The sequence below is a fragment of the Phasianus colchicus genome, chromosome 20, assembly GCF_987193195.1.
Source record: "Phasianus colchicus chromosome 20, bPhaCol1.hap1.1, whole genome shotgun sequence".
Taxonomy (NCBI): domain Eukaryota; kingdom Metazoa; phylum Chordata; class Aves; order Galliformes; family Phasianidae; genus Phasianus; species Phasianus colchicus.
Genome location: NC_143455.1, coordinates 1,556,761 through 1,576,454, shown reverse-complemented (window position 1 = coordinate 1,576,454; position 19,694 = coordinate 1,556,761). Strand labels below are relative to the sequence as shown.

The following is a 19,694-nucleotide window of genomic DNA, read 5'->3' as shown; positions in this document are numbered from 1 at the left end:
AACTGCACATCCTGCAGAGGGCTCAAAGAGCAGCAGAACCAAGATGACAAAGACTGATAAAAAGCAAAAGATAACAGCAAGAAACAAGCAGAAACCAGTGATTTGAAAACACAGGTAATGCCTTGTTCCATCTGATGAGAGAACTGATAACCTGTCTGTGTTAACTCAATCAGCACCTGGACACTGGCAGAGCGACCAGCGATAGACAGCAGTACCTGCAGGATCACCCAGTGCCCCTCTGCTGCAGCCACGTCCAGAGCTTGCTCAGCAACCACCTCCTGGCCTTGTCCCAGGGACACATTGTGGAAATTCCTGTTGTTAAATGTGTAACCAAGTTTTTTCCCTAAAAGAAAAAGAAAAGAGCAATGTTCAGTGCTTTCTAACTGGAACAGCAGCAGCCAGGCTGAGTTCAGCCTTATCAAAAACCTCACAGAAGAGCTATCACACTTCTCACAAGAGTTATCTTGTCTCCCTCCCTGCCAAAGCACTGAAAACAGCACTGGCTTCCTCCAAACTACTTTTAATTACAGAGTGAAATCAACACAAAGGTAAAGTGCCTCTTGTTTAAAGAACATTATTCCCCTGTAACCTTGTGTAAAAACATATTTTACAGTGGTAGGAAATTAAAATCATTTCCTGCTGATTAAATAAGCTTTGAACAAGATATTGTTCAGTGGGGAAATGTGCCACGTGAACGTGTGCTCAAACCAGCAGCGAGGGCAGGAGCCCTTTTGGTTGTGACCAGGCAGCAGAAAGGGAATGGGTGGCCAGGGCTTCCAGGCAAGTTTTAGAATAAAACAAGGAAAAGATTTGTCTAGCAAGCCTGATCTCTTGGTACAAGACCGGAAACAGATGGCAATACACAAAACAAACATCCAATTCTTTCCACTTGTTTACACTTTGCCTTACTAGATAAAAAACCCTGGGACACTGTTTTGCCCATCTTTGAGAACTTCCAGTTTTGCTTCTCACTATCTCTGGCTGCCAACCAGAGAGCTGAGAGCTGCTGATCTGCTCTGCACGGAACGATGCTGCCTTCAGGATCCATCCTCTCAAGGAGGGATGAGGCAAGTTCACAGAAGGCAGCATTATCACCCCAGCCAGGTGATGCCAGCCTTCCTCCAGCAGGAGGGAGAGCAGGGAGTGGGGCAGACAGCTGTCCTCAGCAGGGACACTGGGTGCAGAAAATACTGAATAATGAGTCTGGACAAACCCCAGCAAGGCAGGCCTAAGGGCAGTGCAGCTGCACCAAAGCAAGGGTTTCCTTCTGCCAGATTTCTCTCATTTTTACTTGCTGTAACTTTTCTGGCTGACTAACCCAGGTGCTCAGCTACACACGAATATATCTTACCATTCTAATCAAATAAATCACAGCTGGAATTTAGTGCTTCATCACACATAACTGAAAGGGACAGTGAGAGACAGGAGCACCAATGTGCTCCAATGGGAAGCCAGGCACAAGGCATGGCCTTCCCCACACAGTGCCCTTCAGTTCACAGCAGTGAGACCTGACACAGGGGCAGAAAGAGAACGAAACAGAGCTCAAAGCCCAGAACTGCCCTGTGGCCCAGTAGCACTGCTACTCATGTAGCACTTGAATGGTGAGGTGCTGGAACAGCTGCCCAGAGAGGCTGTGGATGACCCGTCCATCTCTGGAGATGTTCAAGGCCAGGTTGGATGAGGCCCTGGGCAGCCTGGTCTAGTATTAAATGTGGAGGCTGGTGGCCCTGCCTGCAGCAGGGAGTTGGAGCTTCGTGATCCTTGAGCTCCCTTCCAATCCAAGTCACTTTATGATTCTATGAATGCCTAGGTTGGGACTGACTTGAACATTATTTGGGATGACCCAAAGGTGCACCAGAGAGGAAAAGAAACCTGCAGCTCAGGCAGGCAGTGCTCAGGGACCACACACCTGCATGATGCCTTAGATCAGTGCTGCTGGTTCCTCTGCGGGGGCTGCCAGCCCTACTGAGCGTTAGCCTGCAGACCTGCCCACAATAAACTGGCCAGCAGTTCTACTGTGCTAGTCTGATATGTAACTCAGTTTAGACAACACTCCGAACTGCTGGCAACACTGCTTGTCCATAAGCAATGGTCTTGGAGATGTGGGTAGTGCATGGCTGGAGGGGGAGAAAGGACATCTGAGAAGAACAACAGCAATGTGCACCCACCCTGAGGCAGTACCGTACCCAAAGGCAACCTTTGCTCCAGAGGGACAGAGCTCCTCTGCTTTAACAGTCTCACAATAAGTGCCTGCAATGACTTTGACTTGGCAGCAGAGCAGTGTGAAGCTGTCCCCATTTCCAGATGTTCAGACTGAAAACAGAAATGATTCCAGAGTGAAGCTGAGACCCGGAGCCAAGTTCTGCACATCGGCAGCTTCACAGTGCTGCACTGGGCTGCACCACAGCCATCACTGGGCTCTCAAATGCAAAACCTCCAAGGTGCACCTGGGCTCAGAGGGTGACAGCACATCACCAGAGCATCCACACCAAAAACAGCTCAGGAAGGATGGGATTAAAAACCGGACGCTGTGCCGCTAGCCAGCAGGATGCTACAGGGAGCTGCTGCTTATTTTTAGCTACCTGGCAGTGTATTGGATACCTCTGATGTAAATTATAGGTTGTGTACAAAACCGGCTCAGAAATCGTTGCAGTGTGAACCACTCTGGGAATCTCAGCATTGCAAGAAAGAGACAAGTTTAATTTAAACTTTAGATGAACATCCAAAAGCCTTGAAGGAAGAAAACAAAAACAAACAACCAAACAAAAAACAATGAGAAACAAATCACGTCCTCTCACAATTATCTATTTTTACCGGATTACTCCATTATCTACAAACAGATGAGGAAAAAAAAAAAAAGAACACCAAGATAATTATGCAGAAGATACAAAGCAGTTCCGTGATGCGCCTGCAGCCATGATTCATTTACCTTGTTTCTCCACATCCTTCAGTGGGTCAACACCTGGGGACAGGATAAAAAACATTGGGGTTGCAGGTCCCGATTCCTCAAAGGAAGCTGCAAAATCCAGGGGTCTCCCAGCCACATATTTACTGCCGAGCTTCTCTTCTACAAAATCTCTGCCAGAAAGAGAAAGAAGTTTTGCCAATCTACTACAGCTCAGGAAAGAAAGCTTCCAATGCAAATAATCAGCTAATTCATTTTGCTTTTGCTGATTCAAATAAATGAGAAACTCAAATAAATGAGGATAAAATCACTTTAGGAAGGGTCTGCAGCCTTGCTAGCAATTTCTGGCACTTCCTACAGGTGTGAAATGGCCTATGGTACAGAAATATCTATGAACAACCAAGTGAGAAGGACAAGCAGTGGACCTTGCTGCTGCAAGCACTGGTTGGTAATTACACAGATAGGAGAGAAGAAATAGTTAAGCTGATGCACAGAAAACCGCAGCATGCTTTGTAATCCAGTTTGAGAGGAAGCAGCATTCCTTTAGATTTAGCACCAAAAGCCACAAAAAGCCCGGATGATTTAGAAAATTGCTTTGTTCTCGGAAGATAAAAGGGAAAAGCTCTAAGAATATCCTGTGCGTGTTGCTGAGTCTCTGCATGAGAGTCACAAGGAAAAATAGAACGGAGCGAACAGGAGCTGGCTGAACAGGGAGCAGAGTATGGAGAATGGCCAGGCTGAATTTCCCTGGGGTGAGCTTACCAAAAATCACTGCTTTATACAAAGATGGTACAGTGAGCATTGATTCAAATGCAGGAGCATTACATTCAAAGCCCAGGAACAAGCAGTTGCTTTTCTAGCAGAGATGCATGACTCAGCCTTTTGAAAACTTGGTACCAGGGGAACAAAAACATCAACCAGTTTTCAACTTGGGGATAATACCAGAATAAGGCAGCCAAATTCTTTCTAAGAGACCTGAGAGCCTTCTTCAAGGACGAGTGAAAGGCAATTGGAATAGAAATGCCTGAAGGATTGCAAAAGGAAGAAATTCCAATTTGTTTGGTGCCTCTTCGAAGTAGGTTTTTCTGGCTTGGGTCAAGATTTGCTGAAGAGCTGATGGAGACATTCAGTGTACAACATCTAAGAAAATCCGTGAGATACAAGGTCATAACATTCTACATGAAATAATGCTTTGGAGATTCAAAAATACAATTAATGTGTCCTGGGGACTCCAAAATGAGTCACAGGGCAGGAAAGCAGAGCCTGCCCTCAGCGATGGGGATGGAGGCTGCTCTTAGTGCTTCATAGAGGCAGCCCACAGGATAAGCAGGAGGACTTGAATAATGGTGCCACTAAAAGGCATTCTCCTCAGACGTATTGAGCAGCTTGCAGCTTTTCTATGCTCTATGTAGTTCCCCCATAGGTGAGAAATCTATACATGTGCCATAACTGAGGCACAGCCTGTGCAAACATCCCTAGGGATCTGCCATGAGAAGTGACAAAAACCCTAACTTCCAAGGCAGGTAAAGACAAAAGTCTGTACATAGGCGTAGGGAGGACATCATTTTAAACTCCAAAGAGCTTTCAATACCATCTGTATAATTCTGGAACGTGCAACATAGGACAGGAAGGGTCTTCCACCCTTCTACACAGCAGCTAGAGATGAGGTAGGCTATCCTAGGGCATCTAAGAAACACCTAGGCACCTCTGTTTCAGTTACTGAATTCCTCCTTGACTCTTTAAAGGCACTCAAGCACTTGCCGAGCACCTATCTCAGAAAGGCAGGAAGGTATAAATGGCTTTAAACTGGAAGAGGGTTGACTTAGATTAGATATTAGGAATGAATTCCTTACTGTGAGGGTGAGACACTGGAACAGGTTGTCCAGAGAGGCTGTGGACGCCCCCTCCATGGAAGCATTCAAAGTTAGGCTGGATGAGGCTGTGAGCAACCTGGTCTAGATGGAGGTGTCCCTGCCTATAACAGGGGGTTGGAACTGCATGATCTTAAAGGTCCCTTCCAACCCAAACCATTCTATGATTCTATAGTGTATTATGACAATACTTACAGTGAATTCATTGATGATCAATTAGGTATTTAGCACAAGTAGAGACAACTGATACACAGAAAGAAGAGTTGAGAACTGCAAGACTTGTGGCATCCAGTGATGTTGCAGAATAAGCAATCAAAAAGTCAATTAATTTGATCAGATGCAATGATCAGCACTTCTGCCTGAATCAGGGTTGCCAAGACTGAAGTCCTTAGGGCAGGAGATGCAGTTCCCTAGTGCTCTGCTAGAAGAACCTCCACTCTTTCAACAGTAACAGATTCAACATGGTTTTGAAGATACACGGGAGAAAGGGATACAAGGGGACTATTGACCAACTGTGTCATGATTGTTGGGGATGCTACTACATCCAATCTGAAGACATTTCTTTCCGTCAGAATACCAGGCTTTACTGACAGAAGGACAGATGAACAGATGTGGGTGTTTTTCTCTTAGGAATCTCTTAGGAACGCCAACTGTCTTCTCTAATGGATCAACTCCTGTTCCAGCCAGGCTGCTGGCTGAAGAAAGGTCTGAGGAGTATGATACTTCCATGGAGGAAAAAGGAAGTCAAAGGCATTTTGGCTGGCATTGTTACCACTAAGAATTATCCATTTGGTTTGGGGATATGAGGTTTGTTTCCGTAAACAACCTGAGCAATGTAATCTGGGGGGTGACAACCAGTCCACAGCAGGAGCATGAAGGTGGGTGGGCTTTAAGGACCTTTCCAGCCCAAGCCATTCAATGGTTCTCTGATACAAAAGCTCTACCTAGAATGTTTGGGACTACTTCACGACTATGTTGAATTTAAAGAAGAATTTTAATCACAAGCATCTACCAATCTTGGAGAAGGCACTGTGAACAGTGAAAAGGTTTATGTTCTAACCTATTTCTAGGTAAGAAACACCACCAAAAACCACATTTATATGTTCTTGTGCAAACAGAAAAGCTTGATGTGCCCAAACCCTAAAAATATTCAGTCAAGTTTTTGAACTTGGATTCTCTTACCTTTTCACAAAAGCATGAAAGGAATTGAAACTTTATGTTCCAGATATTTTTGAGCTATACAAGTACCACCATTTCGACTGAAAGGAATGAATTAAACTTGCTTAAGTGAAACAGGCACTTAAAAGCTCAGAAGAACAAGAGCATGTTTTACTCAAGCTAAATAGCAAAAAGAAGAGCAATTTTTTAAGCTGAGAGAACATACAAAGAGTCCAGCCCCAAAACTAACTAACTAACAAAAAAGAAGGTAATTTAGAATGGTATAATAATGATTAATTTCATCATTTAATTGAATAAAATACAGTAACATTGGTCATAGTGATACTTCACTCAAAATCTTGCCCATGTTTTTCTGTGCATCTTAAAGCACAAACAAAAGCGTAGCTCATGGGCTGACAATCACACATGCCAGATGATGGAGCAATTTAAGCTATGTGAGAGGCAGTGGAAGAAGAGGCATTGCAGAAATGTCAGATGATAGACTACTAGGACAAGGAATGAAAATACAAGTCCTAACGGAGTCAAAGACCTTTAGTTTCTCCTGGAACAGCCATATTAGCCATACTGCTTTTGCATATCTTTATGAAGTTTAGCCTTGCCTGGTTACCTTTAATACATAATTTACAACTACAACTTTCACAACTAGTATCACATAAATTTTGAATTAAAAAAAAACAAAACAACAACAACAAAAAAACAACACAGCATCTCCATAAAACTTCCCTTTACTTTGGTCCTTTATTCCTGCATCTAAGGAACAATGGCTATAAGCAGTCTAGTAAACAATACTGCCCTTAATGAATTCTAGAAGTTGTTTTGATTACAAAAAGACTCCAGTGAATATGTAAGACCTCTATGACAATGCTTGTTTCTGACTTGGTATGTCTGCTCCTCACCTAGTGTTAGTAGTACTGCTTCCATCACCATTGGCCATGCTGGGGTTAGATTTCCTTAGGCAGGAAATTCCAACTAAATGAGATGCGTTGACAGAGATAACTCATTCAGCAATGATCCCATTATAGAAAGCCATTTTGTGAAACCTATACTCCATAATAAATAAATCCAATATTTCTGAATTACTCCTGTTCCCTAGAAAACAGACCCAGTGTCGCCTGGTAAGCAAGAGAATGGACTGAGACAGGGAGAAGTGCTCCCACCGGACAGCGTAGGTCATGCGGTCGGGCCGGATGGCCCTCATGATGCACAGGCGCTGCAGAGCTGACTTGTTCTTCCATTCCTGGGGGAACTTCTCCTTTTCAGGACACTCAGATTCAACAAACTTCTTCCACCGTTTTGCGGAGCCCTCAATATCCCGATCCAGGTTTCTGAATTCTTCCATGGATGAGAGAGCCTGGAAAATTCAAGGAAGGTCTTCAGAACCATAGAATCATTAAGGTTGGAAAGACCTCTAAGATCATGTAGTCCAACCACTGATCCACATCCCTCAGTGCCACATCTCCACGTTCCTTTGAAAACCTCCAGGGACAGTGACTCTACCACCTCCCTGGGCAGCTGTGCCAACGCATTCCTACTCTTTCTAAGAATAAATTCTTCCTAATATTCCCCTGGCACAACTTAAAGCCATTACCTTTAGTCCTGTTGTAACAGAAGAACAATCCTATGTGCACTTGAACTGTTTTTCTAATTTTACTGTATGCTCATGTTTTGCTCCCTTGGAAAGGTCATAGCTGGAACCTGTGAGCCACAAGCAGAACCTTCCCAGGATCAGATCTTGTCTGTTTTCCTTTTCCCACCTCTGTTGTCAGCACACTGTCACATCAACAGGTGCCAACCAGAACAGGACACTTACAGGACCGCTTCAGGGTGAGATAAGCAGTTTCATACCTGTGGAATTTACCCACTCTGAGGTTTTTTGCCACCTGCATCTTCTGAACTGGTTGCACCAACAATGTCAGATCTGACATCATACAGCACCTAGCACAGCCTCCCCAGATACTGTCACCTGCATTACTGCAAGGACCTTCCCCTTCCAATGAAGCCATGGCTGCATCCACATCTCTGCAGCACAGTCACTGCGATATGGGAGTTTGGAAGTGAAAACAGAGGAAAATCTGGCATTATCTGCAATGCAGCTTTCCATAAGCCAAAGTGAGAGGAAATCTGCACTCCTTGTTTCGAACCCTGATCCGAACCAACTCGGGTAGCAGGCACTGGCTACTATGAGCTACTCCAGAAATGAGTGATTTGGATGGGTACTGGAAATGTTCAGTTCACCTCTGGCAGGACAGCACACACACCTCTGGCAATCCTTCACCATCCAGTCAAGGTGACCACAAATCCCTGCAAATGCACTGCAAACCCCTGACAGTTGGGTGCTGCCTTGGTGCTTACATGTTCTATATAAACATGTACAGACTGCTGCGACAGCGTAATTCACAGAGTGCTTCACTCGCCAAATACACACAAGGATTCACTCATTGGTGTTACAAAACTGTAGCTGTGGAACGTCCCTAAGTGATGTACAGATGAGCAATGGAAGGAATAATTGATAATTTCAATGAAAATGCAGCTATTTTTTTAATATGTTCCTGCCACACAACTACAAACAGTACACAGAAAAGGAGAGAATCCAAAATATCTTTCATACGAGTTGTAGCAAAATGTACTGCACAGCTTGTAAAGTTCCTGTGGATTTCAAGCAAAATTTTCACTGAAACAAACATCTTGAGCACATTTTGCATAATCTGAAGCTGCGAGCAGTTGAACATGAAGAGGAAGAGACAAGTGGAGTATAAGACAGCAAATGAGCTATTTTCTGTAGGAACAAGGACGCGCTCACAGCAGAGCAGAAGCTTCTTGATGGGCAGAGGTGTTCTGCACCATTAATGTTCCAGCTCACATCCCATATAGCTCCTCTACAAAAAGAAAGCACCAAGAAAGCACCTTGAAAAATGTTGGTGTCACACCTTGTTGAGATCAACTGAAAAAATACAGACTTACCAACAGGCTTTGAAAGTCATGTAGGTGTCCTGACAGCTGCTGAGATTGCTGTGGATATGGGGCTCTTGGAAATGAGGTGGAAGACACTGGAGGCCAGACTGTGCTGATGGAAGGAAAGCTACACTTTCCCTTCTGGAAAGGCTTCCCATGAGGAACCTTGGTCTTTCTAACTGACTGAATTTATTCAGAAGCCATGCTCCAGCAAAAGGGCTCCTTATAATGAATGAGTTCATGTTTCCAGCAGTGAGAACACCAGCAGATGATGGAAAGAAAGAAGTCACAAAGCTGTTCCCAGTGGGTGCCACTGACACAGGATGCTGCTGAACACAACACTTGTAGCATCACAGAAAAATGGTTGGAGAAACCCTCAGGAGGTGGTCAGTCCAACCTACTTTTCCTCACAGGTCAGGCACTCTAAGACCACAGGCAGAGCTACAAGAGCACAGAGATGCTTTTATACATGCCCCTGCAATGAATCAAGCCTTGCCCAAAGTCACGATTTCATTAATAGCTCTACAAAGAAGAGAATGGAGCATTTGCAATACCACTCAGCAGCTACAGGCTGGGCTGGCTCACCTCCACACCCAAGGCATGCCAAGAACTGTGTGAAAAGCGTGAGCAAGGCAGGGACCCAACAGATGCTGCTGCCATGTGTGGATTAGCACTGATGTGGAGACATTTCAGAGACAGAAGCCACAGCTCTAGTATCAGCACCACATCACAGCTGAAAGCACTGTGCAGAACACGAGAGACTGAAACCTGCAGGGACACAGCCTGCCCAGTGCCTTGTTCTTGCAGCAGCAAATACATCTGATGCACCTCCCCTGGCTGAACACAATACGGTGCCAAATGCTGAATTCAATAGACTCATCAGCACAAGTGCTTGTGTAAAACGTTTTTAAGCTGTTGACTCTTGAAGTGAATTACAGTAAAACTTCAAAACTTTGGCTACCGCTGCTTCGAGAAGTCTCTTGATGATGTTACCAAGAGACTGAAAAACTGCTTTCTTCTTTCAAATTGACAGACAGAATCAGAGATAATAGTTTCTCTCTCCCTGAACAACATGTTGCAGAATTAAGAGCGCTCTAATAGCAAGCATAAAGTCTGTATTATATAAACTAACACTGAAATTTTCATTAGTCAACAATTTAAATTGCATTTATTAGGACTGATGGTGTTAATAAGACACGTTACTATTTAAAAGCTGGAGCAGTGAAAGCTATCTCAATCAGTAATCCTTCTGTGAATATTAATTACCTTTCGAAACCTCTGCTGTGATATTATCCAAGAATTTTAGACTGGTGATAATAAAGCACAGTTTCCAAGCAGCAGGAGGAGAAGCAGGGGCACGAACTGGGACAGACCAACCTGTACAGCAATGGCTATTTTTGTCAACATAGCAGAGAACAAACCTGTCAACCAGAGTCGTCATGGAAATTGAGAGAGACAAAAAGCATTAACCAAAATAAAACATGAGCAAGAGGACTGGAGGACTGCAGTTCCAGCCTTCGCAGCCCACGCTGTGTCTGTCCCCGATGGCTGGAAGCAGGAGGGTCTGGGGTTTCTATCTCAAAGTAAGACTTTGCCAGCAGAACAGGGCTCTTCACACATGTCAGGGCACGGATCATTGTTTTCTCAAAGAGTGATTTTTCATCCACTGAATCACAGACAATTTGCTTTATCACTTCAGTTTTCTTTGACAGTTTCTCATCCAAGTCAGAACCAACTTTAAATTGGAGCTGAAATGTCAGCAGTTCTGTGAATCTCACAAGCTCGCAAATGCAAAGCACTCTTTCCCCCTACAGCTGTAGGGAATACAACATACATCAGCCATCATCTTGGAGAAGGAAACCCTGGCTGCCACTGCAGAACAGCTGCGGATGTGCCTGCATGGTGACGTTAACACACAGCCCTTCCAGAGTCAACGTGGGGCCAGAAGGAAGAGGGAATTGCTGCAAAGAGCCCCAAGAAGGGGACGTGAGAATGCCCCAAGGCCCCAGGCAAAAGGGCACAGTGATGAGCAATGATGTACTCAGCTCCCCTCTGCTTGCTGCCCCCAGGGCACAGGCCGAGCCCCCAGGGGAAAGAATGACTTCCAAGCTCTGGTGTCACTGTAACCTCATGCAATTTATCTTCTGGTGCCAGATACACTGCAACGAGCTTTTGTAAATTTATTAGAGAAAACACGCGCTCTTATCACAAAAGGCAGTTATTCTCAGGACACCATATGGTCAAAACTGGTCCCAAGTTCAGATGTTGCTTCATAACATTTTACAGAATCTAAATATAAAGGAAGATTATCTCAATTTTTTTTCTTGCATTGCGCTAGGGGATAACAAAATACGTGTTTTAAACTACTTCCATAATTTCAAATACCTTTCCCCAGTGTCATTCAGCTCAGAAGAGCTCTGAAGCAAGAGAAACCAAACCAGATTCCATTGCCATGTTGCACCCTGACACAAAGGACGTGGGAAGTAAAACAGTGCAAATAAACCCAGAGCTGCCACAGTGAGCATCCACCACTCACCCAGTTTCCCAGCAGCTGTAAGGATGGTTTCTAAAAAAGATGCAATAAAATAATAATAAGGAAATGGATATATTTTTTTTTTAAGCTATCCTTACATTCTGAATCTTCAGTTTATAACAGACTCATACTTCCAGTCTGAGCTCTGGATCTATCCTGCCTTACAAATGAGCCCTATGGTTAAAGAACACTGAGGTAGGAAGGAAAACAGCAAACATCACACGGCTCCCAGGCACAACTGAAGAACACTAGAGAGACACAGTCAATACTCCCCCGGTTTTAAGAGGCTGTGAGATGATTAAATCCTATTTTTTAGCCGCAAAATGAGCTCCACAAAATGAGCACAACATCCTCAGATCTCTCTGTCCACGGATGTGAACTTTGCAGAGTGGGTGCACGAACATCAGACGCTTGGAAATGGCCTCAGGTGTTTTCAAAACACCTTCTAAAGGTGTTCTCACATTGTCCACCCACATGGTAAGCTCTGCTTACGTCTGTTTATTGTAAATATTGTTTGGGTGGGCCATATCGCCCAAGGAAACCAGCACCCTCACAGCTGGAGAAAGCTCCTGGGGAATGGCACAGCCAAACCTGCATCCGGCTCACAGAGATAAATTGGGTCATTCAGGAAGGGGACACATAGGCAGATGAATTGTTCCATTTGAATACTACTGTTAACTAGGAGGATTCATGTAGAAAATGATGGATTATTTGCCATCTTTCTCCCTCTAGGTTTTGGTTTGTATTATTCATTCACCGAAGGTGTTATTTTCTCTTTAGCTGCACTGCCTGAATTATTCAACTTGTGAGGACACCTCTATTGAAGGTAAAAATAAAGACATGATGGTTTTGACAAACTTCAATCACCCCTCAGCACAAAAATGTTTTTCTAATCTTCCTCATTTCTTTCAATAAAAGCTGACTGACGAGCTCACATCACTGCAGCCAAGCCCAGAAGCAGATGAGGACGCAGAGCTCCCTGGGTCACCTGGCCTGACCCAACAGAACTGCTTCAGCAATGGAAGCCACCAACTGACTATGTGAGTCCTTTCCTGTCCTCCATCACAGACTGCCCAGATGCCTGGTGTGAGTCTTTCCTGCAGTACTCTGAGATGTCTTCTGTTCTGTCTTCTACTGATTCCAACAACTGATGGCTTTTTCCCCTTTTGAAGACTGTCCCCTCAGCCTCTAGTCTCTCAGACATCACCTCTCCGCTTCTCCTTGATCTCTCCTTGCAGCCATATCTCCATGTCACTTCTCATGCTCCCTCCTGTCTCCAGAAGCCACACATCCTTCTTAAAATGCAATACTCAAAGATCAAATCAGACTCCAGCAGAGAAATGGCCAACTCCGAGTGTGTCCCCATGGTCCTGTCAGACTGTATTCAACAGAGGACAGGAACTGCTACTGGCAGTACTGGGGTCACTGGAGCACTCTGGTGCACTCAGTGGGGATAATGCACAGATGACAAGTGCCTTCACAAAAGGCAGTGTCCCAAGTGCATCTTTTCCTGAGTGCGCCGCAGCTGATTTTTGTTTCTATCTTCCAAGCAAAGCGACACGACTTCAAGAGACAAATAATGACTAAGAAAAGAAATACTGGACGTCTGAAAGATACCAAAAAAAGCTCTCTCTTCCATTTAAGGGAGAAAGAACTTTTACATTAAAATAACCAACTAACAGCAGGCTCTGTGGCATGGCAGGGAGCACCGAACGTGAAGGACACAGCCCAAGACATATCCAGAAAAACCCAATTTCCAATCTGCAATCACACTGACAAAGTATGCCTTTAAATATTTGATGCGATCCCAATCTCTGCTGTATCTCAGATAAACATTAGGTTATTACCACCAGGTAAAAAAAGTAAAGGAAACAAAAGGCAGAATGATCTCAAGTATTATTTCTGTGAGACACTGTGAGCACTTCTCCAAAACTTGAGGGCTGGTGAGGACAGATTAATGTCCTTAGGAAACTTCTAGATGTGAGCAGATAAATGCACACCAGAGTGTCATAATCAATGCTTCCTATCAAAGATGTTCTAAAAGGCCGTACATCTTAAGAACTGAGCTAATGGAAGAGATTTAATTAAGACTGATTCTCCGGCATAATAATAATAATAATAAAAGTACGTAGGAAGCCGTGAGCTGCAAGTCTTTTGTATCTGACCAGCCTGATCAAAGGACCTTGCTTATGTGCAAAGACCACAATATATGCAGCAGATTGTATCACAATGAATCTTTGACAAGAATGAAAAATCTCACTGTCTTAGAAATATATAAAGCAAAAGTTGGAAGAGTTTTCTATTATTTTGTCAAGAAAATCCAGTTTTCTTAAATCTAAAATTTATGATTTCGTATTTTATCTCGTAAGCCACACGCACAATCTCATCACCTGCACTCTGCAAAATTATAAACATGGAGTTAATATACTACTTTGTTTGCTGCTGTTCTCCTCCTTGAAAGCTGAATTCAGTATTTAGAGCTCATTATTCAACATCACATTTATTAAACAATGCCCTTTCAGTAGCGTTTTCATATCTACATAATGAAAATTCTTCCTCTTCAGAAAAAGATGAGGGAAATGATTGGGATGAAGAAGTAATCCGAGTTGGCCAGGTGTATTCTTGTTGTATATTAACTAGCTTCACTTATCCTATGGGACACATCTGCGTTTGGCAATGCAGAAAACATCACAAAGGCAATCAGACTTGGGAAGTGTGTGCTTGTGCAACAGAGATCCAGAGCTGCCTGAGGGAATGGGCTGCTGAGGTTGGGAGCCAGATGCACACAGGGTTAATCTCTGCCCACGGTTCTGCAGGAAAACAAGGCTTTGGGGCAATGCGGATACGGTTCCCCAGGAAGGGAATGGCACAAAGGGAGTTGGAGCACGGGAGAATTTTGCAGCAGAGAACACTGCAGGGCACAGGGAAATCCATTCACCAACCTTGAGTTAGCCTCAGTAGCCTGAGACCCACCCCTATCTTCTAAACAGGGCTGGCTGACACTAATGGCTGACAGCCATGAAAGAAACGACCACAGAGACACACAGAACCCAATGATGCCATCTGTATGTCCATCTCAGAGCAGAGCCATGGCATGACCTGTCTGACTGTCCCAGCCCTCCAGACAACTGCAGAGCAGAATAACACACAGACTGGGTTGTAGATTGGGCTGAAGGGACCTTGGGGCATCATTTCAGATAATCCTCACAGGTCACACCTTCACCTTCAGGTTGTCCAGAGGGACTGTTTGGTCTCCTCCTTGAAGATTTCCAAAAGCTGCCTGGACACAGCCCTGGGCACCCTACCCTGCCTCTGCTGGAGCAAGGGTGGACCAGGTAACCTTATAGAATCATACTACATTTGGGCTAAAAGGGACCTTAAAGACCATCTAGTTTCAACTTCTTGCCATGGGCAGGGTGGCCAATCACTAAATCAGGCCCTAGATCAGGTTGCCAAGATCCTATTCATCCCAGCCTGGAACATCTTCAGGGATGGAGCAGGAACAACTTCTCTGGGCAGCCTGTGTCAGGCCTCACCACCCTCTGAGTGAAAAGTTCCCCCCTAACATCTAACCTAAATCTCTCCTCTTTTAGTTTAAAACTATTCCCTGTTGTCCCATCACTAACAGAACGCGTAGAAAGTCCATTCCCCTCCTGATTATAAGCACATTTTAAGTATTGGAAGGTCACAATAATGTCTCCAGAGGTCCTTTCCAAACTCAGCCATTACAGGTTTCTGTGATCTTATGGCTCTGGAGATCTTCAAGTAAAGGAAAGAAGAAATGAGGACAAAGCTAGAAAGGACCACTTCTACACTGATCCTGTCTCCATTTCCATCCTGCAATAGAAATATTAAAGTGGCCTCTTGTATGTGTTTGTGGCCTGTCACCCTATGCAGCTCAAGCAATAGCATTGTTGTACCTCTGTGGTCCAAGGGGTGGCCATCCATTTATTGGTAAAGGCAACCAACAGTCACACACACAGACAAGCCTGCACGTACTGAAGAAATCAGAAGAACTTTCAAGTTAAGAACTGGGAGCACAGCAGTTGATGGAAGCACAACATGTTGTAACAAAGGAAATTGAAAAAAGGGCAGAAAACCTCATCTGGAGAATAAAAATACTTCTGACTTCTCAAGAGATCACTATTAAATACCTGCAATAGACAAGCCTTACATCTGAAATGACCAGCATATTGAACGCTGGGGCCAGGGACCCAGCAAAAGCTACAGTTTTCATTAAACAGTGTAATTTTCTCCCTGTTCTGCCCTTAACTACCCCTCCCACGTCCCAGAGGCAGTATTTGTGCTGAAGCTAACAACTGTGTCCTCTGCTAAGCTCTCCCCTCGCTCCAAAGCTAATGAATGTGCCTCAATAGGGGCTCGCAGGAGTTATCTTCTCCCATACAGGCTGATTGATGGACAGAATCAAGTTGAGCTCAGAGAATTTTTTTCTCAGCCTGCACTTGGTTTGAATTCAGTTCCCATTCCAGGCTTAAAGAGGCACTAGGAAGCCTGCAACCTACCTATTTTTTCAAGTATATCATCAGATCTAATAAAAGATAACACCCTTCCCCATAAACTGCGCCCTTCTCGACAGGCACATGGGTTTCTTCATTCAGCAGTAAATACTGAGCCTCCCTGGCACAAGCATTGCAACAAAAAGCTCTGGGAAATTTCCTGCTGAACTGAAAAGAAGTTGAAAGATGAAATCAAAGATGTACATCAGATGTGCCAGCACCAGGAGCTGAGACAGCTGCACGACTGCGAAGCACTATTAGCCTGCAGGTATTATAAACCATACAACAGTATGAAGTTATCAGCCATGTCATACAAGGCTGTTTGTGTGCCCACAGTCCTCAACACCTGATGAGGTTTGCTCTGAAGTTAACGTGCCCAAAACGGGAGGCATGGAGTGGGACATGAGTATCAATATTGATTTCTTTTGGCCTGAAACCTCTGTCAAACGCAGAGCATTTTCAGTGCTCCTCTGAAAATTCATACAGAATGCTTCATTCCACTTCAAACTTGAAATGCCAATCTGAAAGGTACTTTGCTCAAGCTTTGTTGAAGAAACAATTCATTACAGCACTTAATCTTTCTGATAAAAGGAGATTTTAGCCTGCTCATAAGCTCTATAGAAGCCATGACTAATTAACCTAATTATAGCAGTCTGTGACAAAATGTGATCGTACTAAAACTACGCCTCAAGTAACCAGAGTTGCCAAAAACTCCAAGGCTAATAAGCCAACACACATTAATAGAACATAAACACTAATAAAACTGACACCCGTTGTATTATTTATAGTAGAATCAATATTACAAACAATCACACCACAAAAGACAATCTGAAGCACGTTCAGTAATAAAGCATTCGTTATCTGGAAATCCTGAAGTACGTTAGGGCAGATTACTGACCAGTGACCGCAGCTCCTCGGCAGGTGCAGCTCATGGGGACAGCAGTCTCACAGTGAGGATGCAGACTTTGCATGTTGGAGCCCTCTCAGACATATTTACATCCCATCATCCCCCAGCTCCGCAAAAGAGTGTGCAGAGCAGCATCTGATGGTATCACGTGGTTTCTATCTCAACCACAAGCCCCAGGAGACTCAGAATGGGAGAGGAAGCTCGGTGGGAAGGGCTCACCTTGGAACCAGATGAAGCACACCTGTTTTGTGTATCGTGTGATAGAATAAGTTCTGAAGAGTGAGTGATGGGGTGTGGAAGTTCTTTCTGGTGTTTATGAGCCTGAGCAGGCAACTGTACCAACTCCATGACAGCAGTGAGGCAGCTGAAACCAGCAGGATGAAGCACAGGGTCCAGGAAAGGCCATTCCACCCACATGTGAAAGGGAACTGGCTGGCACTAAAAGGATCATCCCACAGAGCAGAAAAGCTCACTGCAAACTGAGAAGGTGTCTGCCTGGAGAGTGTACCAACTGCAGCAGGACTAGCAAACACATCCCTGAGCACTACAAAAGCATAATGCTTCCTCAGATGCACTAAAAGATCTTCAAAAGGAGAATCAGAGCCTGAAGCCCCAGCAACTTGTGGTGGTATCCAGTTCAGCTCCCAGAGGTAGCTCACAGGACTGAAGCAGAAAGAAGCACTGCAGCACCAAACCCTCCCAGTCAGTGAAGAACTTCAACTCAGAAGGACTTAAGAGGAACTGAAATGCGGCGCTCACCCTATATATCCACACATGGAACACAACAAGGGACAGAGAAAGGGTGTACATAATTCCTCCATAATGGAAATAGGTCTTGGAGAGAGAGGAGGAAAAGGGCTGGTTTAGTAAGAAGTAACAAGCTTATTTTATGGCTGACAATGTGATTGCGACGTTTTGAAGATGAGCTCAGTCACCTGTGTGTGCAGAACGAGGCACAGGGCCCATCCTCACTGCCAGTGAGAAGGCAGGGATGGGAGGTCCTCCTCAGAGCAGACACATTTTGCACAAACTTATCCTGAATCAGCTTTAAATCCAATACAACTTCCACCTGCTGACAAATGGGTGCAAAGGTGGGACAACACACATCTCTCTAGGATGCTCTCCCTCGGCTCTCATCCCAAAACACAGGGCAGCTGTTAGACAACCTCACTGCCATGACAGCATGTTTTTTTGTGGGTCTCTCAGCTGGCCAGCTCTGTCCCCAGCACATCTCTGCAGATGGTCATATCTGCCTTAAAGTCTCACCTCCTCCCAAAGACAGTGAGGATCTTTGCAATCTGTACCCATGAGACATTCTTATTCCTTACAGAAGGAAAAGCCTAAACCTCAGAGGGAAGAAAAGGCTTCTTGGGGACACAGAGGTCATCAGGAGTAAAGTCACACAGAGCCCTCAAAGCTCATCTTGTACCAACAGAGCTCTCCAACTCTGCATTTTTGTGCTGCTTATCTATGGTCAGAACTTTACTCAGCCAGTGCTATAAGGACTGGCCTGACAGATGCTGAAAGGCCCTCAGAGGAGATAAGAGATGCTGATTTCACATTTAAGGTGAAACACATACCTTGATTCCTCCCCAGGAGTGATTAGACAGGAACTCCACAGGGCTTGTGACTCTGGGCTGTGCTGGGTATCTGAGAAGGAAATCCAGTTCTATGGCGTTGATTTCCTTACTCATCAGAAGTATCTGTAATTTCAAGCATGCAAGATATCCTTGAGCAGTCAGGATACAGAGCAGCAATACACTTTATCAGATTAATTACTCAATGTATGTAGCTGTCTTTATGTGCACATAAAAACCACAGTATCCAGTGCTGGAGGGCTGTGATGAAACATACCCTGCAGGTGCTTTGTGTCTCCCCAAGAGAGGACTCAGAATAAGTATGGAGACATAACATAAAACGGTCAAAATTTGGGAAAACTGTGGGAAAAGTTGTGGTTTATATTCACACTGCTGGTGGAGATGCAGGCAGGAAGATGTGCTGCAGTCCCTGTGCTTGATATCTGCAGCTAAAGAACAAACAACTTTCTTGCACGGAACTTGAGCATGCACCCCTAGGGCACACCACCAAGGTCTTGTCCATCCCTCACAATTTTTTTCTATTGAAAGTAATTGGAGACGTACTGAGAGTGAAAAAAGCCTCACAGCACATGCACTGGGAGAATGAGCAGGTCCTTTAAGCCCCCAGCAATGATGTGCTGGAGAGCACCTGGCCATTCTGCTGCCATCGATGTGTTTACCACCAACGATGGCTTTGGGGAACACATGGAGCAAGGCTGCCAGAGCAATGCCTGGGGCCATTTTGGAAAGCTCTGGAGACTCAGGAGCCCAGCTGGAACCACTGCACTGAGTGCTGCCAGACTGCCCATATCTCTGAGACAAAGTCTGAACATTCTGAACACAATTTCTGGAAGGAAAAAGAGCAATGCTGGCATGGTGAGCTTCTCGTTTTCTTGTTACAGATCCTGACTGTATCTCATTATTGCCTACTGGGTGATGGCTTCTGAAGCATGCCTGGCATCTCCTCCACCAACGACAGTAATGAGCTACTCAGTTCAAGAGCCAACTGATTTTTATATGGGAGAACCCTGCAACTCATCATCTAATTCCCTCCACACCCTGAAACAGCGGATGCTGGTTTTCCTGATGCCTTGAAGTGTTGCCTTAACTATTTTTCCTGTTCAATGCAGAGGAGTTGGACTAGATTACCTTTAAAGGTCCCTTCCAACTCAAACAATCCTATGACTCTATGATATAGTTGCAAGTACAGTGCGTGCAAGGTAAATTGTTTATTCAGACAAATACGTTATATG

The 19,694-nt window shown here is 44.5% G+C and overlaps 1 protein-coding gene across 3 annotated transcripts in view; it reads right to left on the bottom strand.

Moving 5' to 3' along the window:
- Positions 1-19,694, bottom strand: part of DNAH9 (dynein axonemal heavy chain 9) — a 190,343-nt gene that overhangs the window by 42,071 nt on the left and 128,578 nt on the right. For all 3 annotated transcript variants that reach the window (XM_031599209.2, XM_090122076.1, XM_090122077.1), the window contains 4 exons: positions 18,445-18,567; positions 7,113-7,306; positions 2,930-3,078; positions 216-343 (listed from right to left, as the gene is read on the bottom strand). In XM_031599209.2, coding sequence (XP_031455069.2) covers positions 216-343; positions 2,930-3,078; positions 7,113-7,306; positions 18,445-18,567 — 594 coding nt within the window. The remainder of the gene's footprint in view (positions 1-215; positions 344-2,929; positions 3,079-7,112; positions 7,307-18,444; positions 18,568-19,694) is intronic.